The following is a 15,749-nucleotide window of genomic DNA, read 5'->3' on the forward strand; positions in this document are numbered from 1 at the left end:
TGTTTATCCAAAGAACTTGAAATCAACAATTCAAAGAGACTTATGCACCCCTATGTTCATTGCCGTATTATTCACGATAGCCAAGACGTGGAAGCAACCCAAGTCTCCACCAACTGATGTGGTATGTATATATATGATGGAATACTCCTCGGCAATAAAAAAAGACAAAATCGTCCCATTTGTAACAACATGGATGGACCTTGAGGGTATTATGTTAAGCGACATAAGGCAGACAGAGAAAGACAAACTGCACATGATTTCACTCATATGTGGAAGATAAACAAACACATGGACAAAGAGAACAGATTAGTGGTTACCAGAGGAACAGGGGGTTGTGGGGTGGGTGAAAGGGGTAAAGGGGCACATATATATGGTGATAGATGAAAATTAGATTATTGGTGATGAGCACAATGCAGTCTGTACTGATGAATAATAATGTACACCTGAAATTTCACAATGTTACAAACCATTATGACCTAATAAAGTAATTTAAAAAAAAAGAAAAATAGATTTTGTAACTCTGTATGGGGACGCATGTTAACTAGACTTATTGTCGTGATCATTTTGCTATATATACAAATACTGAATCATGTCGTACACCTGAAGCTACGATCATGTCCTATGTCAAATATATCTCAACAAGACAAAGAACATACGATGTTCCCTGACACATACAAGTCTCAATATATATTCACGATTACTCTTCTGCAAAGTTGGTTCAGTTCCTAAATTCTAATTTTCAAAAATGGAAGAAAGCAGAGTAAGAGATTAAGGAAGGAGGTAATGAACAAGAAAAAGGAACAGCAAACACACAAACTCATCAGACCACTCATCATGGTGTGGCATGAGGAGCACTGAGAAGGGTCACCAAGCCCAGGCGTGGGTGTGGGCTGGCCGTGTGCCAGCTGTGTGACCATGAGCAACCCATCTTCTCTCAGTACACCTGTGTTCCCTACACCTCTTTTCTACTAGTTCTACGTCTCTGGGAAAAAGAGCAAAGTGGAAGACGGTGGTGAAACTCCAGGACAAAGAGGCCATCCCAAAGTCTGTGAAACCAGCTCGATAACACTTATCATGCTTAATTGTTCCGTCTTGGTCTTGCCATAATTGGATTCTTTACATTTCATTCCATTGCTTGATTTGATATGTTCATGGAAATTTTCTGAACACCTGTGCTCTTGGCAGGGGGTGCCCTCCAGCAGCGATGCAGTTCCCAGTGCCCCTCGAAACCTGGTGCCAGGCAGGGCTAATGGTAAAATAAACGTTGTTGTCTAATCTTTCTGCCAGGCCCGTCCAGCACCATAAGATTATGTGGCTTCCCTGCTGGCGGCCACGGGTCGGCCCTGGCTGACGATCAGTCCTCGTGGAGAACACCTGGCCCTAGAGTCAACACTCCACTTTCCCTCCCCAGAGGTCCTCTGGGAACAGGCAGAATGGCTTCTCTGAGTCCCCCTGGGATGGAGACTGCAGCCATCGTGAAATGTCCACCTCACACTCTAACCAATGGACAGAAACCAGGTGGACGTGTGTGAGAACAGAGCCTGGCTCAGGACAAGAGCCTCCCAAGACCAGAGCCTTCTGTGACCCAGCTTCTAGTCCCTCCCATCTCACTGGGTTGTTATGTGAACCTGAGCTGATCTGTTAACTCTTCTGAACTGTGTCGGTGGGGCTAATGCAGGAATAATACTTTTTTAAGAGATCACATATCTCAAAGCACTCAGAAGAGCATGAAGAGACACAGAAATGCCAACCTTGTCATGTGGATAGAGTTTGCAGAGAAGCAGAGCAATGATGTCAAGTCCATCCTGCCTCCTTCACCAGAGCAAGGATGTCAGGCCACTCCCTGGCCTGAGCAGAAAGCTACCTTGCGAGGCATGGAAATGGCCCCAGAGAAGAGCAGGAGGCATCAAGCTGGGCATTAGTGGAGTTTTCCAGAAGTTTCTAGCCCTATATTAACATTACTACTGCTGGTGACAAAATAACACAAATTTAGCAACTTAAAACAACTTGCATGTGTCATCTCAGAGTTTTTGTGGGTCAGGAGTCCAGTCTGGCTGGGTCCTCTGTTTCAGGACCTCTCACAAGGCTGCAGTCAAGGTGTCAGGCAGGGACGTGGTCTCATCTGAGGCTCAACTGGAGAAGGGTCCACTTCCAAGCTCACATGGTTGTTGGCAGGATTCAGTTCCTTGCAGATTGTCAGACTGGGGGTCTCAGTTTCTCACTGGCTGTTGGCTGGAGACCACCCTCTTTCCTCGTCATGTGGGCCTCTCCATGGTGTAGCTTCCTTCATCAGAGCCAGCAAGAGAGACAGTCTACATAAAGAGTCTGCTGGCAAGACAGAAGTGACAATCTCACATAATGTAATAACAAAAGTGACATCCCATCTGCTTTGCCATGTCCTCTTGGTTAGAAACAAGTCACAGGTGCTGCACACGTTCAAGGGGAGGATATTACAAGGGGAATGGATATCAGGAGGCATGGATAATTGAGGGCCATCGTAGTGTCTGCCTTAAGCCTGCACTGGGTGCCACCAAGCATGGCAGCCTCCCCCAGTGTGTTAAAATCTCTAATGTGGGAAGACAATTATCTTCACCAATCCAAGAGCTTCCCATTAGTGTGATACAAAGACCCATCCGAGTGGGAAGGAAAGAGACCTGCCCCTCTGCCCTCTCTTGAACTGACCACAAACTGCTTGAATACATGGCCTGTTGCTAATGGAGGTACTCCCAGCAACTAGAACATGCCCACTACCCAGCAGATAGCAGGTGCATAATGAAAATGTGTTGAATGAATGTGCACATGGGTCCTGCAGTTACGGCTTGAGGACTGGTCCTTCTGATTCCCAAACACATTTCTCCTCTGTTCAAATTTTCTACATGGGTCCCACAGACAAGCTGTGCCCCCCAAATCAATGCCCATCCTTGGGCTCCAAGCCCTGCATGCCAGCTCCAGGATGCACTGGGGAGTCTGGACTCTATCTACCCCTCCCAGATGGACTCTGGTCAACACACCCTTATCCCCACGATGACATCAAAGAGCATCTCTGGAGGGCCCAGGGCCCAGCGCTTCTGAGAAATGTTCACAGTCCTCACTCAGCTCTTTGGAGCTTCACTTCAACCAGCAAACTTCACAACTCCCACCAGTCAATGTGGAGGAGAAAAGGAGACCAAGGACAGATTTTACTCCTGGTTCCAGAGGACCAAAATGGAAGCAGGGGAGATGAGTGGATTCCTCTTTTCTTTTTCATTTCCTTTAATGGTATCACAACATGTCATGTGAAATGAATCCAGTGTGTCCCTTCCAAGATGCCTCCACAGGCGGAGCCTAGAATTCAATTTCCCTTCACCCCTGCCGTGTGGCTGTCACTGGCCGAGCCCGTCACCTGCTGTACGGTCAGGGGCATCAGGTCTCTGGGCATAGAGTGAAATTTGCCTTCTCAAGTGGACAATCTAGAGATAGAATATGGCCATCACCCCAAAAAGTTCCCCTGAACCCCTTTGTAGTCAGTCTCTTCCCCGGCCTCTGACCAGTTTTCTGTTCTCATTATTTGCCTTTTCCAGAATGCCATATAATTTTACAAATGCCGCCTTTTGAGTCGGGCCTCCTTCACTCAGCATAACCTGTGAGATTCGTCCACAGCTCATGTGTCCACTACTCAGTGCTCCTCCACCCCGTGGCTGCACCACCAGTTGTTTATCCGGGACAAGCTGAAGGACATTCGAGTTGTTGCAAGTTTTTGAAACAACAAGTTTTGATAAAAGCTCTTATAAACATTTGTGTACAGGTCATTGTGGGGACACGTTTTTCATTTCTTTTCAGTAGACACCCAGGAGGGGGATGGCTGAGTCACACGGTAAGTGCATGTTTACTTTGTAAGAAACTGCTAAATTGTTTTCGAACATGGCTGTGCCATCTCGCATTCCCACCTGCAATGTAGGAAAGGTCCACGTGCTCAGCATCCTTGTCAGCACCTGGTGTTGACAGTTGTTTTCATTTTAGCCGCTCTGAGCGTGTGGCTGGTTAACACTCCATATTTAATCCTCATACAATCCTACGAATTGGTGGTGCTATTATCTCCTTTTCACAGGTAAGGATACTGAGTCTTAGAGAGGCTGGATCACCAGCCCTGAGTCTTACAGCCATTCAGAGGCAGGGCTGGGATTCAAACCCAGACCCTGGAGCCAGGGTTCTTCATAAGCTTCTTCCAGAGCCTCTGTAAACCTCAGTCAGTGAGTAGGGGAGAAGGCACGGGGAGTAACAGAGACTTGGATTCAAGCCTCGCTCCATCACTTCTTACCTGAGTCACCTCAGGCAAGTGGCACAATGTCTCTGTGACTCAGTTTCCTCATCCATAAAATGGAGACAATAACATTACATACCATGATGAGCTAAGAGGCAGAGGTCAGTAAATCTAAGCTGTCTCCCACAACTGCCAAGGAAGAGAAACACACAAAGGATGTTACCCTGTGTTAGTTACCAGAATGCCTGGCAAATGGCAAAAACAGCTCATTATGGAATCGTGACCCTACTCTGAGCCACATTCCCAAGCTGCTCTTAACTAAGCCAGGCTTACATGGGATTAATTAAAACACTGTGTTGAACACTTCCATGCACCAAATAATTCATTGAGGGAGATGAGGGATGAATAAAACACGTGTCATATTCTTCATGGTTCCTTCACCACATCTTAATCCTGAGGGTTCTCTGACTCACCCTGTACGCCCAACCACACTTCCCTTCATTTCCAAGTTAAAAATTCCACACTAAAGATTCGGTCCTTCTTTCTTCCTAAGAAAAATTATCATCAATGGTTTCAGATATGCAGAACATATACATAAGATATATAGAATAATGATGAGCCCCACATACCCAGGCCCAGCATAAGACACTAATGACATTTGAAGACCCTGATGACCCCCCGTATATGCCCCTCCTTCCCTCCCACCTGGTGGTAGCCTTGAGCCAGGGGTCTCCATCTGGTGCTCCCAGGACTTAAGTAGGCGTTTTCAGGACCATCAGTTCCTCCATGGAAGAGTTGAGATCACCCCAAAGGTGAGAGTGTAGATCAAGGAGAAAGGCTCAAGGGGAAGGAAAAGAGAGAAGAAAGGAAGCAGGCAACAAAAGATGTGGACGTGGAAAATATGAGGCTAGCATCCAGATTAGAGGCAAAGATGCTTTAACAGGTGAGTTTTAAATACAAATGTGCTTTGTGCTAACCACCACGGGTCCTGAACTTGATCCACTCTGCCCACCCGTCCAGGCTCACCCAGAGCACTGGGTGAAATTTGGAGCTTTTATGGAATCTGTGCCTACTGATGCTGGAAAAACCTGGGGTGCCCCAGGGAATCTGATTTCAGAATAGGACCCACAGATAGGGCTGACTACCTCTTGGTGACATCCCTCCCACATATCCCCCTCCTCCACAATTCCTGAATCAGTTTTCACTCCACTTTGTCCGCTAAATAAACACCATAAAGTAGAGAATCTGATGGATTGGCAAGCATCTTCTTTAAAGAAGACCACCTACCTAAGTCATTCACCCACTAGTATGAATTTGCCCAGATTGCTTTGCTCCATTGCAGCTGATTCAGCCAAGTCTTAAGCATGGAGCACCTGACAGAATCAGACCCAGGTGGGATCTGAAAGGTGGAGGCTTCCAGCAACCTGAGAGCATGGGAGAGGAGCAGTGCAGAAGAGAAGGGGTGGGGCACGGATTCCATTGACAAACCGGCCTCTTTCATGTTGGCTTCCTCCAGGAAAGGAAGGCATCATTCTCCCACTTGCTTGGCTCCCTCCTCTTCCTCTGTACTGCACGTACCACTGTCCCAAGACTCGGCCCAATTGCCGTGAGCGCAATATTAGGGAAGAGCGTAAGTAGTCCTGGAGGCTAGTTACACACCCGACAACCTCACATAATGACATTTCTGTGGGGAAATGTGTCCTGAGTCCCAACCACTGACCTACGAGTGTGCTTTGGGTTAGCCACTACAGGAACATGGCCCATCGCTAAGTGGGGAGCTGTTCTCCAAGAACCCAGCCATCTGTCTCACCGGGACATATCGAGGTACACTGAGCTCCTTTGACACCTGTTCAGTATTAAGTTCACTATTGTCAAAATACTCATCTTGTCAAGTTCTCCCACAAGCCCTTTTCATTGTTTGGGAAATAAGCCATCACTCCATGGCTCACTCTCTGCAGGTCCATCCTAACCATGGGATGTGGTTGCAATGGAAGCTGCTCAACTGGAAACTTCTCAGAACATGGCGCAGGGGCGGGGACAATCTTATCGGGAACTCTTCTGTTTGGGGTCAAGATAACGGGTGATGTTTGGAGGTTGATAAGGCTGGTTCCCGAGGACTTGTGCTGTATATAAGGAGCAGCTCCTGCCTGCTGCTGTTCGCCTTGCACCCATCTTCCCCTCTCTGGAGACTTGGGGCCCAGGAAGAAGCATGAAGTGGCTGCTGCTGCTCAGCTTGGTGGCGCTCTCTGAGTGCCTTATCTACAAGTGAGTGTGGGGGACACGGGGCACGGAGAACAGCTTCCGAGGGGCTGTGTCCCTTCACTGTCACACTGTCACACTGTCTTTCTTTCCACCCTTGTTTTTCTTCTTCTCTTCTGCCTTCATACAACTCCTAGCTCTCTTCCACCGTCTTGAGTCTCCTTTCTTCTCTCTCTGTCCTTCTGGGGAGGCATTACTGCAGACGTGATGCATAGCTCAGGCCCTCAACTCCAGCCTGGGTTTGGGTCCAGCTCCATCTCTGGGCTGGGCGACTTTGGGCAACCAGTGAACCTCTTTGCGGTAGTGTAGAAAAATGGGAGCGTCTCCCTTCTTGACTTCCTTCATTCTTCCTCTCTTGGAGAAGCTTCATTTGCCTCAGGGCCTTCCATAGCACCCCATGCGCACACTCCTTCCCTAATTACAATTCCTCCTCCAAACCATCCCGTTTGCAAATGCTCTGCCACAGGGTTCCACTCGTCAGAAAGAAGTCCTGGAGGAAGAACCTGATCGAGCATGGCCTGCTGGAGAAGACGCATCCCCGCAATCTAGCAAGGAAGTACTTCCCCAAGGAGGACGCCACCTTGGCACATGTCGAGTCCATGGAGAACTACTATGATGTGAGTGCATGGGCAAGAGAGGTGGGGTGTGGGCAGCACTGAGGACTTGGCCTAGAAGAGAGAGGGTGTGCAGTGTTCTTGGAGGAGGGATCAGGGCTCTGAGCGCCCAGGCAGTAACCCAGAGGTCTGTTCTCTGGATCTCACAGGCACAGGGAAGGCAGGAAAACTCACATTCTGACACGTTGATTTCATTCATTCATTCATTCATTCATTCAGTGTTTATGTATGCAGAGCACCTCCTTATGTGCCAGGCACTGTGCTTGGCCCCGGGGGAAGCAGCAGGGAAGAAACCAGGCATAGCCCCTGCCCTCATGGGTCTCACTGTCTAGTAGGGAGAGACAGACAATCTTCATTGAGCCTCACCATGCATGAAAAGTACAACCAGGCTGAGGGCTATGCAGTGAAGGTGACACTGTGAGGGGGTGGTAGGTGGCGGGCAGGCACGCCTCCCTGGGACATTGAAGGAGAAGTGGGGGTCTCAGAGGACAGGACAGCTTGTGCCAGACCCTGGGACGGCAGGGAGCAGAGTGCATTTGAGGAAAGGAGGCCAGTGTTCAGGGAGAGCAGAGATGAGGGAGGGAGGAGCAGAGAGGCCCGAGGAGAGTGTGGGTGGAGCCAGACCAGAGTCTCTGAGGAAGGTCTGCACCCTCATTGCCGCTGAGTCATCTTAACCAGGGGGGTTGACATGATCAGTGTGGCGTCTCAGGAAGATCTCTCACTGTTCTATTTGGTTCCTAATGGCAATGCCCTGCCCTTCGGTAGATATTGCATGTCCCTGTGTGAATGGCACAGGGCCAATGGTAGGAAGCAATGTTGTCTGTCGTTAAGAGCTTAGCCTATGAAATCTACCAGACCCGGTGCAAACTCTGGGCTCCAATCCTTCTGAGCTACGTGACCTTGGGCAAGTGATTTAAATACTCTGAGTGAGCCTCAGTTTCCTCGTCTTTCAAACAGAACCACGAATATTTACCACAAGAGGGTTGTTGTGAGTAATTAATGCAATAAGGGTTTCTTTGGAGGAATAGCACAGGCGGTAGCTCTTGGTAAGCACTTGATAAATTTAGCCCATTTATTTACTTAACAAATATTTATGAAGCAGCTACTATGTGCCACAGGCTCTGTGCAAGGAGCTGAGGAAACAATGACGAAGTAGGAAATTTCCTGTTGCTTCTATACTAGAGGAGAAGGCAAATGAATGACAAATAAAAAAGTATGGAAGATAGTGTCAGTAATGGCAAGTGACACAAAGAAAAACTGATTAATTAGAGTAACGGGAAGAGGGGGAATGGGGGAAGGGAAAATTTAGATGAGGTGGTCAGGGAGGGCCTCTTGGTGGAGGTGACGTTTGACTAGAGCTCTGAATGATTGAGGAGGGGAGCCAGCCAAGGAAAGGTCCAGAATGAACATTTTCCTAACACAAGGAATAGTAAGCACAGTGGCCCTGGAATGGGAATGAGCTTGTCATCATCACAGAACTTCCAGACCAGTGTGGCTAGAACAGCTGAAAAGGGAGACAGCACAGCCACTAAGAATAAAAATCCTGGCAATGCCCTTTCTTGAAACCTGCTGTACACACTTCAATTTAGGAACAAGATATCTCCAGACGTTTCCATCTTTAAGTGACTTTTTATCTCCCGATCGATAATTCATTGAACAAGGATTTAAGCATTTACTCTGCTGGGTTCTATAAGGTTCCATCCTGTCCTCCGAGATGGTGTGTTCTCTAGGATGGCAAGACTAAGACATTCCAGACCAGAGCTGCAGAGGGGACAGCGGATTGTGATTAGGTGTTAATGGTGCTTAGAAGAGAACAGTCAGAGACTACCAGGGATGCAATCAGGGAAGATTTCAAGGCAGAGGGGAGGCCAGGCTGGGCCTTGAAGGACGGATGTATTGGACAGGGAGAGAAAGGCAAGGAGAGCAGTGAGGAGAGGTGAGCTGAGGAGAAGCCCCAGGGGAGGCCTTCCTCCCTGATAGCCCCAGAATGGGGAGTGACCTGTGCTGTCCCTGACCTGCAGGAGGAGTACTTTGGCACCATCAGCATCGGAACCCCTGCTCAGGATTTCACTGTCATCTTTGACACCGGCTCCTCCAACCTGTGGGTGCCCTCCACCTACTGCTCCAGCGTCGCCTGCAGTGAGTGCCTGGTTCTGCCCGGGGCCCCCATCACCTACTGACCTGGGAGCCCTGAAAGCTTAGGGGCTTCAAATAGGTCAGATTTCAAGCTGCTGGGGACCTTCAGGGATTCTCTCAACAGGCACTTCCTGAGTACCCACTATGTGCCCAGTACCTGGCTTAGATGTCCTGGGGATCCAGGGGGAATCACACATGGTCCTTGCACCCAAGGAGTTCAGCCCAATGGCAGAGAGCAGCTCTCCTGAATAACCAGGTCCAAGGGAGGAAGGTGTGCCTAAAGTGAGCCATAGCTAAAGGGCTACAGGAGAGCCAGCTAGGACACGAGCCTCACATGAGAAAGTGGCTCAAAATCATGACTGAGATGAGTGATGATCTCACTTTTAAAAACAATCTATCGCTTTGCTAACGACAGAGACTTTGTCATTAGGAGTCATGGACAGAGTTTCAAGTTACTTCTCTTCCAGATTTTGAAGGTGACTTTTAATTCAGAGGAGGAGCCCATGGAATCCTCCCCTCCATAACTTGAGCTGTAACACTGTAACACAGTGACTGTGACATTGTAGCTCTAACATGGGCTGTACACAGGGCGCTGTGAAGGTGCTCATCTCCATGGGCAGCGCTGGGCCTCCTCTGCTCAGTGTGCGCCTGAGGGCTCCTTGGGAGGACGATGGGGTTGGCTGGGGACCTTTCATCAGGGAGATGGTCCCAACTGGTCCAACCAGACAGAAATGGAACCTAGGAATGCTTGGGCTCCAAAGGTCACCTTTCTCCTCCCAAGCCCCACCCAGAACCAAGGCAGCCCACCCCAGAAAGACATCCCCTGCTATGATTCTCACTCGGGTTTTGGAGATTGACGATGTCACTTCTTGTCCTCGCAGCCAACCACAACCAGTTCAACCCTGAGGACTCCTCCACCTATGAGGCCACCAGCGAGTCTGTCTCCATCGAATATGGCACCGGCAGCATGACAGGCATCCTTGGATACGACACTGTCAAGGTGAGCACCTGCTGGCTCACCACCTCATCCTGCCCAGCCCTAGGGCCAGCTGCTGGGGACCGTGGGGGCCATAGTGCACCCCCCAGAATCAGCTCATTCAAGCCATACGGGTCTCAGCGATCATGAAAGTAATCTGATTGGGGGAGGGGGATGTGGAAGTAGCCGAGATGTGACAGACATTTCTAGGTGGGGCAGTAGTGGGTAAGGGGGTGGGAGGCCTGGAGCCAATAGCCAACCTCAGCCCCACCCGAGCTGCATGCTGTGGAGTCGGGAGAAGGTAGGAAAAGGCTCAGTTCTCTTTTAGCAGCTTCTCCCCTTTCTTCTCCCTCCACCTGCAGGCTCCCCCCAGTCATAAAAGCCCCACAGCACCCCCACCCTTCCAGGGCTGGGCAGGGGTCAAGGGCTCTGATTGCCTGGGGTTTGCTTTGCATCTGATCATCAGAAACAAGAACACACAGTGCCCATCTGTTCTGCAGCCAATTCTCACAACAAGTCACAGACTGTGGCCATTTGCTGATCAGCCACAGTAGTTATTTCCAGCAGAATAACAAGCATTCCCAGAGATGATCCATCTTCCAACTTGACGCCCTGGAAACCAAGTCCTACAGGAAATGAACCAGGGACGCTCTGAGCCCAGGGCTGGCGCTCCACAGGGCTCAGTCAACACAAGCTGATTGTGAACATCTCGGTTCCCCCTACTCAGGTTGGAGGCATCGATGACACCAACCAGATCTTTGGCCTGAGTGAGACAGAGCCTGGTGACGACTTCTACTATGCTCCCTTTGATGGCATCCTGGGTCTGGGCTACCCCAGCATCTCTGCCTCTGACGCCACACCTGTCTTTGACAACATATGGGACCAGGGGCTGGTTTCTGAAGACCTCTTCTCCGTCTACCTGAGCTCGTAAGTTGGCCATAGAGGTCATGGTCACCTGGTCTGGCTTGAGAGGTGTAGCTTTGGAGAGAACTTTGCCAAGTCTCTCTCTCATGGACCATGTTCATTCATCTTATTTTACCAGCATGAGTCTTTGTCACCTTGACTTACACAACTCAAATGTCATTAGCCATTTGCTCTCCAGCACCATCCTCTCATCACTGGTCCCAAAAGATGACCACTGAGAATGAATGACCTTATAACAAGGGTCAAAGTTCCATAGCAATGAAAAGAAGATTTGATCGAGACTCGTATCTTAAACAATGAAACTTTTAAATGATGAACGGAAGTTTCTGTCATTCGTTAACAAAATCTAGATTCTAGTTGTGACTATGAGTTAATTCTATGAAGGAATAAACAATAAACCAAGTGTTGGTTTTGGATGGTTGAGGTTTATGCAGGAATATGGGAGTGTCATCGGTTTTCCCAAGACACTCAACTTTCCTCTGACGCTCTCATCCTCTCTTTTGAAGCCCTTTGTCATTGCTGATGTTTTCCTTCAGTTGTTCACTGTTCTGCTATAATCTCAGTGTTGCCTTGTACTGTCAGAGATTCACAGGAAAGGTGACATGGGGACTATTATATTTGCGGCCTATTCTTTGCTGATTAATTTCTTATCGTCAACAACATTTGCTCCTCTATATAACCCTAAATGGCAGAAATTCAGAAATTGAATACTCCAGTAACCAGGACGAAATTTACAACAGGAGTAATTTACTACAGGAGGGCTCTTTTAACCTCTTGGTCACTTACTATTCAAGTTACCTCCTAAACAACATCTGCCTTTATGGGTACTTAGATATTCCATGGGGGCCGTCTCATCTCTCCAATAGCTCAGGGTTTCTCAATCTCAGCACTAAGGACATTTTGAACAGACAACTTCTTGCTGTTGGGGGCTGTCCTGTGCATCATAGAGTGTTTAGCAGCCTCCCTGGCCTCTACCTACTAGACAGCAGTGGCACTCCCTACCCCACCCAATCATGACAATCAAAACTGACCCCAGACATTGGCAAATGTCCCCTGGGGGCAAAACTGCTTCTGGCTGAGAACCAGGAACTATACTATCAAGTCCTTAAGAGCAAACACTGTCACGCATTCACTTCTCTTGAGGTCCCCACGGCAACGAGAGAGAGGATGTGATGAAAATCACACACTGGAACCAGAAAGACCTGAGTTCTAATCTAGGTTCTGGCACTCCCTGGCTGTGTGACCTTGGGCAAGTCTCCTCACTCCTCTGGGCCTGAGTATCCTCACTGTAAAGTGGAAATAATAATTATAGTGACCACTATTTGGGCCTTGGTGTGAGGATGAAAAGAAACTATGTCTGGCGCAGACTCCGTGGAGCTCCTGGCACTGGCAAGAGCCCAACCAAGGGCAGCTTTAGGATGCACACAGCAGATGTTCAGTTGAATGAGTGAATTCCTGTCTTTTCCCCTCACTTTTCTTAGCGATGACGAGAGTGGCAGCGTGGTGATATTTGGTGGCATCGATTCTTCTTACTACACTGGAAGCCTGCACTGGGTGCCTGTTACTGAGGAGGGTTACTGGCAGATCACCGTGGACAGGTGAGGTCACTGTGGATGGGCACTGTCCTGGCAAAGGCCCCAGATCTCATTTCTTTCTAGACTCAGAGTTAACTAAGCTTTCCAGAATCCCCCTGGAATAGCCAGCACAGGGAAATGGACCCCAAGAGGGGAAGGTGGGAGTTGGGCAAGACAGAGAGACCATGAGAAAATCACCTCCCGGATGAGGAGGGCTATTGGGACCCCAGATGGTCTGCAAGGATGAGACAGCCACTTTCCTTCCAGTCCAGGAGACAGGACACCAGCATCCCCAGGGAGAGTTGGATGATCCACCTATCCACACTTCTTGACATTTAGGGGACCTGTGAACAGACACACGCTCCTCTCACTCTAGAAAACATGTCACTTTCAGTCTAGGGACAGGGCAAAATGGCTGAGAAGTTGTTTCAGCCCATTCCTTCCCAACTTGCCCTGCTGGGCCTGCCCCTCCTACATGTGGCCTCATTCCCCAGCTATTCCTCCCCCACCTGGCTGCTAGGGTGACTCCCAGTTTGCCCAGGAGTGAGCACTTTCCCGGGACTCACGACTTTCAGTACCAAATCCAGGACAGTCCTGGGCAACCCGGGATACTAGGTCCCCTCACGTCTGACTCAGCCATGCTAAAACTTCATCAGTTCCTCCCACCTCTGCCTCTGCACCTCTTGTCTCCATCCCTCCTTGCATGCCTTCCCCTCTGCCTGGGATGTCCTCCTCCAGCTCTTCACCTCGTTGGCAACCTCTGGCTCTCTGCTTCCTTGTGAACCCTTCCCTGGCTGCTCCCCATCACCACCAGCCTCACCCTGGATTGTGTTTCTGTTCCCCTGTCTTGTGCCCTGTTCATGCTGCTCTTCTTTGATGATGACTTATGTTTCCAGCTGGACTGCGAGCTCCCTGCAGCCAGAAACTGTGTGGCTGCCTCATTTGGCATTTCATCTCCCGTGCCTAGCTCAGAGCAGGCACTCAGTAAAGACTTTTTGAGTAAATTAATGCATGAATGAACGACTGTGTGAAGGAGAGAAGTGTATATTTTATGTATTGGCCAATGGATAAGGAGGAGGGACCCTCTGGGGTCACTTGGTTCCCCCTTCAGGAGATGCAGCCCCTGGGGACTCAGGGGACCCTTCCTTGCGTCTCGCCCTCAGCATCACCATCAACGGAGAGACCATCGCTTGCAGCGGGAGCTGCCAGGCCATTGTTGACACTGGAACCTCTCTGCTGGCTGGCCCAACCTCTGCCATTGACAATATCCAGAGCTACATTGGAGCCAGTGCGGACTCCTCCAGCGAGGTGGGTCCAGCCTTGACTGCCCGATCTAGACCCAGGTGGTGGGTCTGCCATGCAGATGGAATGCAATCCCTCCTAACCCTCGCTCTTTCCAGGAGGTGATCAGTTGCTCATCCATCGACAGCCTGCCCGACATCGTCTTCACCCTCAATGGCGTCGAGTTCCCTCTGCCTGCCAGTGCCTACATCCTAGAGGTAAGGGGGCTCTGGGCCTCCCACCTAGATGTGCCTCCATAGAATGTGGCCACATACTCCCTCTTTGCACAAGGGAAAGTGCACTGCCACAAGCTGAAGCTGACATCTGCTCTGGACAGTCACCAGAGAAAAAGAATCCATTCACAGCAAATGCATGAGACAGAACTTGGATGCAGCACCCCCAAGGAACAAGGGAAACAAATACTGATGTCATGAAAAGAGGATTTCTACCTGGACCCCTGAGCCAAGCTCCGGGTCGCAATTACTAATCCATTGATTCTGAGTCAGCTGCAGCCTCTCTCAGCCTCAGTTTCCTCCTCTGAGAGCCACAGCTTTCCCCAGGCTCAGAGTGGGGTTAGGGTAGTCATGTGATATTGACCACATCAAAGCCACAAAGGGTTGCCAGATGGCGATCCTAACTTCCGTAGGGTCAGGTCTTATGATGTTCCCACTGTCTCTACCAAGTAACAAATCTTTAGTCACATGAGCCACAGGTAAACTTCTTGCCTTGTATTATAATGCCAGGTGGAAAACTCGTTTTGCCCAGTGGTTCCATGTTATTCAGGAGGAAGTACTGATGCCCAGGCTGCTCCCCCAGCAATGCCCATTAATTAGTACCAGATCAGGCCTGAACTATATGTGCGGAGGCAGAGCTCATCAAGAGATTCTAATGTGCAGCCAAGGTTGTGGGCCAGTGACCCAGTGAATGAAAAGAACTGACTGCTTGCCACCAGAAGGGATCAGAATGATCAGAAAAGCCTGGGTCACCGGGGCTTCCAAAATCCTCCCGGCAGCTGAGTTCCCCTAAACCCCTTAGCTCCATTGCTGACGTTAGGGTTTGTGCGTCTGCCGGAAACATTGGATCATGTCTAGTGATCCCTGGAAACCCAGAGTGCAGTGAACAGCTGACACAGGCAGACCACAGCCTAGGCAGAGCTGAGTCCCCGGGCTCCAGCCAGGAAGCGCCTCCTCATGTCCCTCACAGTGGATTGTGGTGCTTGATGCTGATACCCAAGTGCCTGTCACCACTGAGTCTGTGTCCCATCTCTGGTTTTATCTTTCTTTTCTCCAGGAGGACGAGACCTGCATCAGCGGCTTTGAGGGCGCGGACCTCGACACCAGCTCTGGAGAACTCTGGATCCTGGGTGACGTCTTCATCCGCCAGTACTACACCGTCTTCGACAGAGCCAACAACCAGGTTGGCCTGGCTTCCGTGGCCTAAGCCTGAGTCTTTCCGGCCACTTCCCAGGAAGATCCGGTCTCAGTCGTGTGCCCTCTCTAGATGTTCATAGTTCTCCTGATTGTTCTTCCTATGGGATCCTGGAGATGGGGTCTTGGCCCTGTTTCCCCTCATACCAATCACGTAGAATAAAAGCACAACCTTCGGCAAAACCTTTTGGGGAGTTGCCTTACCTTGTCCATATTCTCCTTCACATGACAGGGGCCAGAACACCAGGGCCAGGGTGGGGGCAGAAATGACCATTTGGACAGTGCCAGACACAGGGACAGTGGCACCACTCACTTCCT

General features: G+C 49.7%; 1 protein-coding gene across 1 annotated transcript; it reads left to right on the forward strand.

Moving 5' to 3' along the window:
• The first annotated feature begins 6,449 nt into the window (after positions 1 to 6,449).
• Positions 6,450 to 15,481, forward strand: LOC131395521 (pepsin-3-like). The gene is made up of 9 exons (XM_058527388.1): positions 6,450 to 6,505; positions 6,966 to 7,116; positions 9,135 to 9,252; positions 10,131 to 10,249; positions 10,953 to 11,152; positions 12,631 to 12,747; positions 13,887 to 14,031; positions 14,124 to 14,222; positions 15,295 to 15,481. Exons 1-9 carry the CDS (start codon positions 6,450 to 6,452, stop codon positions 15,442 to 15,444), a joined length of 1,155 nt encoding a protein of 384 aa, XP_058383371.1. The 3' UTR covers positions 15,445 to 15,481.
• The last annotated feature ends 268 nt before the right edge of the window (positions 15,482 to 15,749 follow it).

The sequence above is a fragment of the Diceros bicornis genome, chromosome 31 (assembly GCF_020826845.1).
Source record: "Diceros bicornis minor isolate mBicDic1 chromosome 31, mDicBic1.mat.cur, whole genome shotgun sequence".
Lineage (NCBI taxonomy): Eukaryota > Metazoa > Chordata > Mammalia > Perissodactyla > Rhinocerotidae > Diceros > Diceros bicornis.

Bases quoted from the DNA above. Each gene is read 5' to 3' on its own strand.
- LOC131395521 (XM_058527388.1), top strand. From the start codon at position 6,450: ATGAAGTGGCTGCTGCTGCTCAGCTTGGTGGCGCTCTCTGAGTGCCTT. The intron at 14,032-14,123 runs GTGGGTCCAGCC...CGCTCTTTCCAG, and splicing joins GTGCGGACTCCTCCAGCGAG to GAGGTGATCAGTTGCTCATC. The intron at 14,223-15,294 runs GTAAGGGGGCTC...TCTTTTCTCCAG, and splicing joins CCAGTGCCTACATCCTAGAG to GAGGACGAGACCTGCATCAG.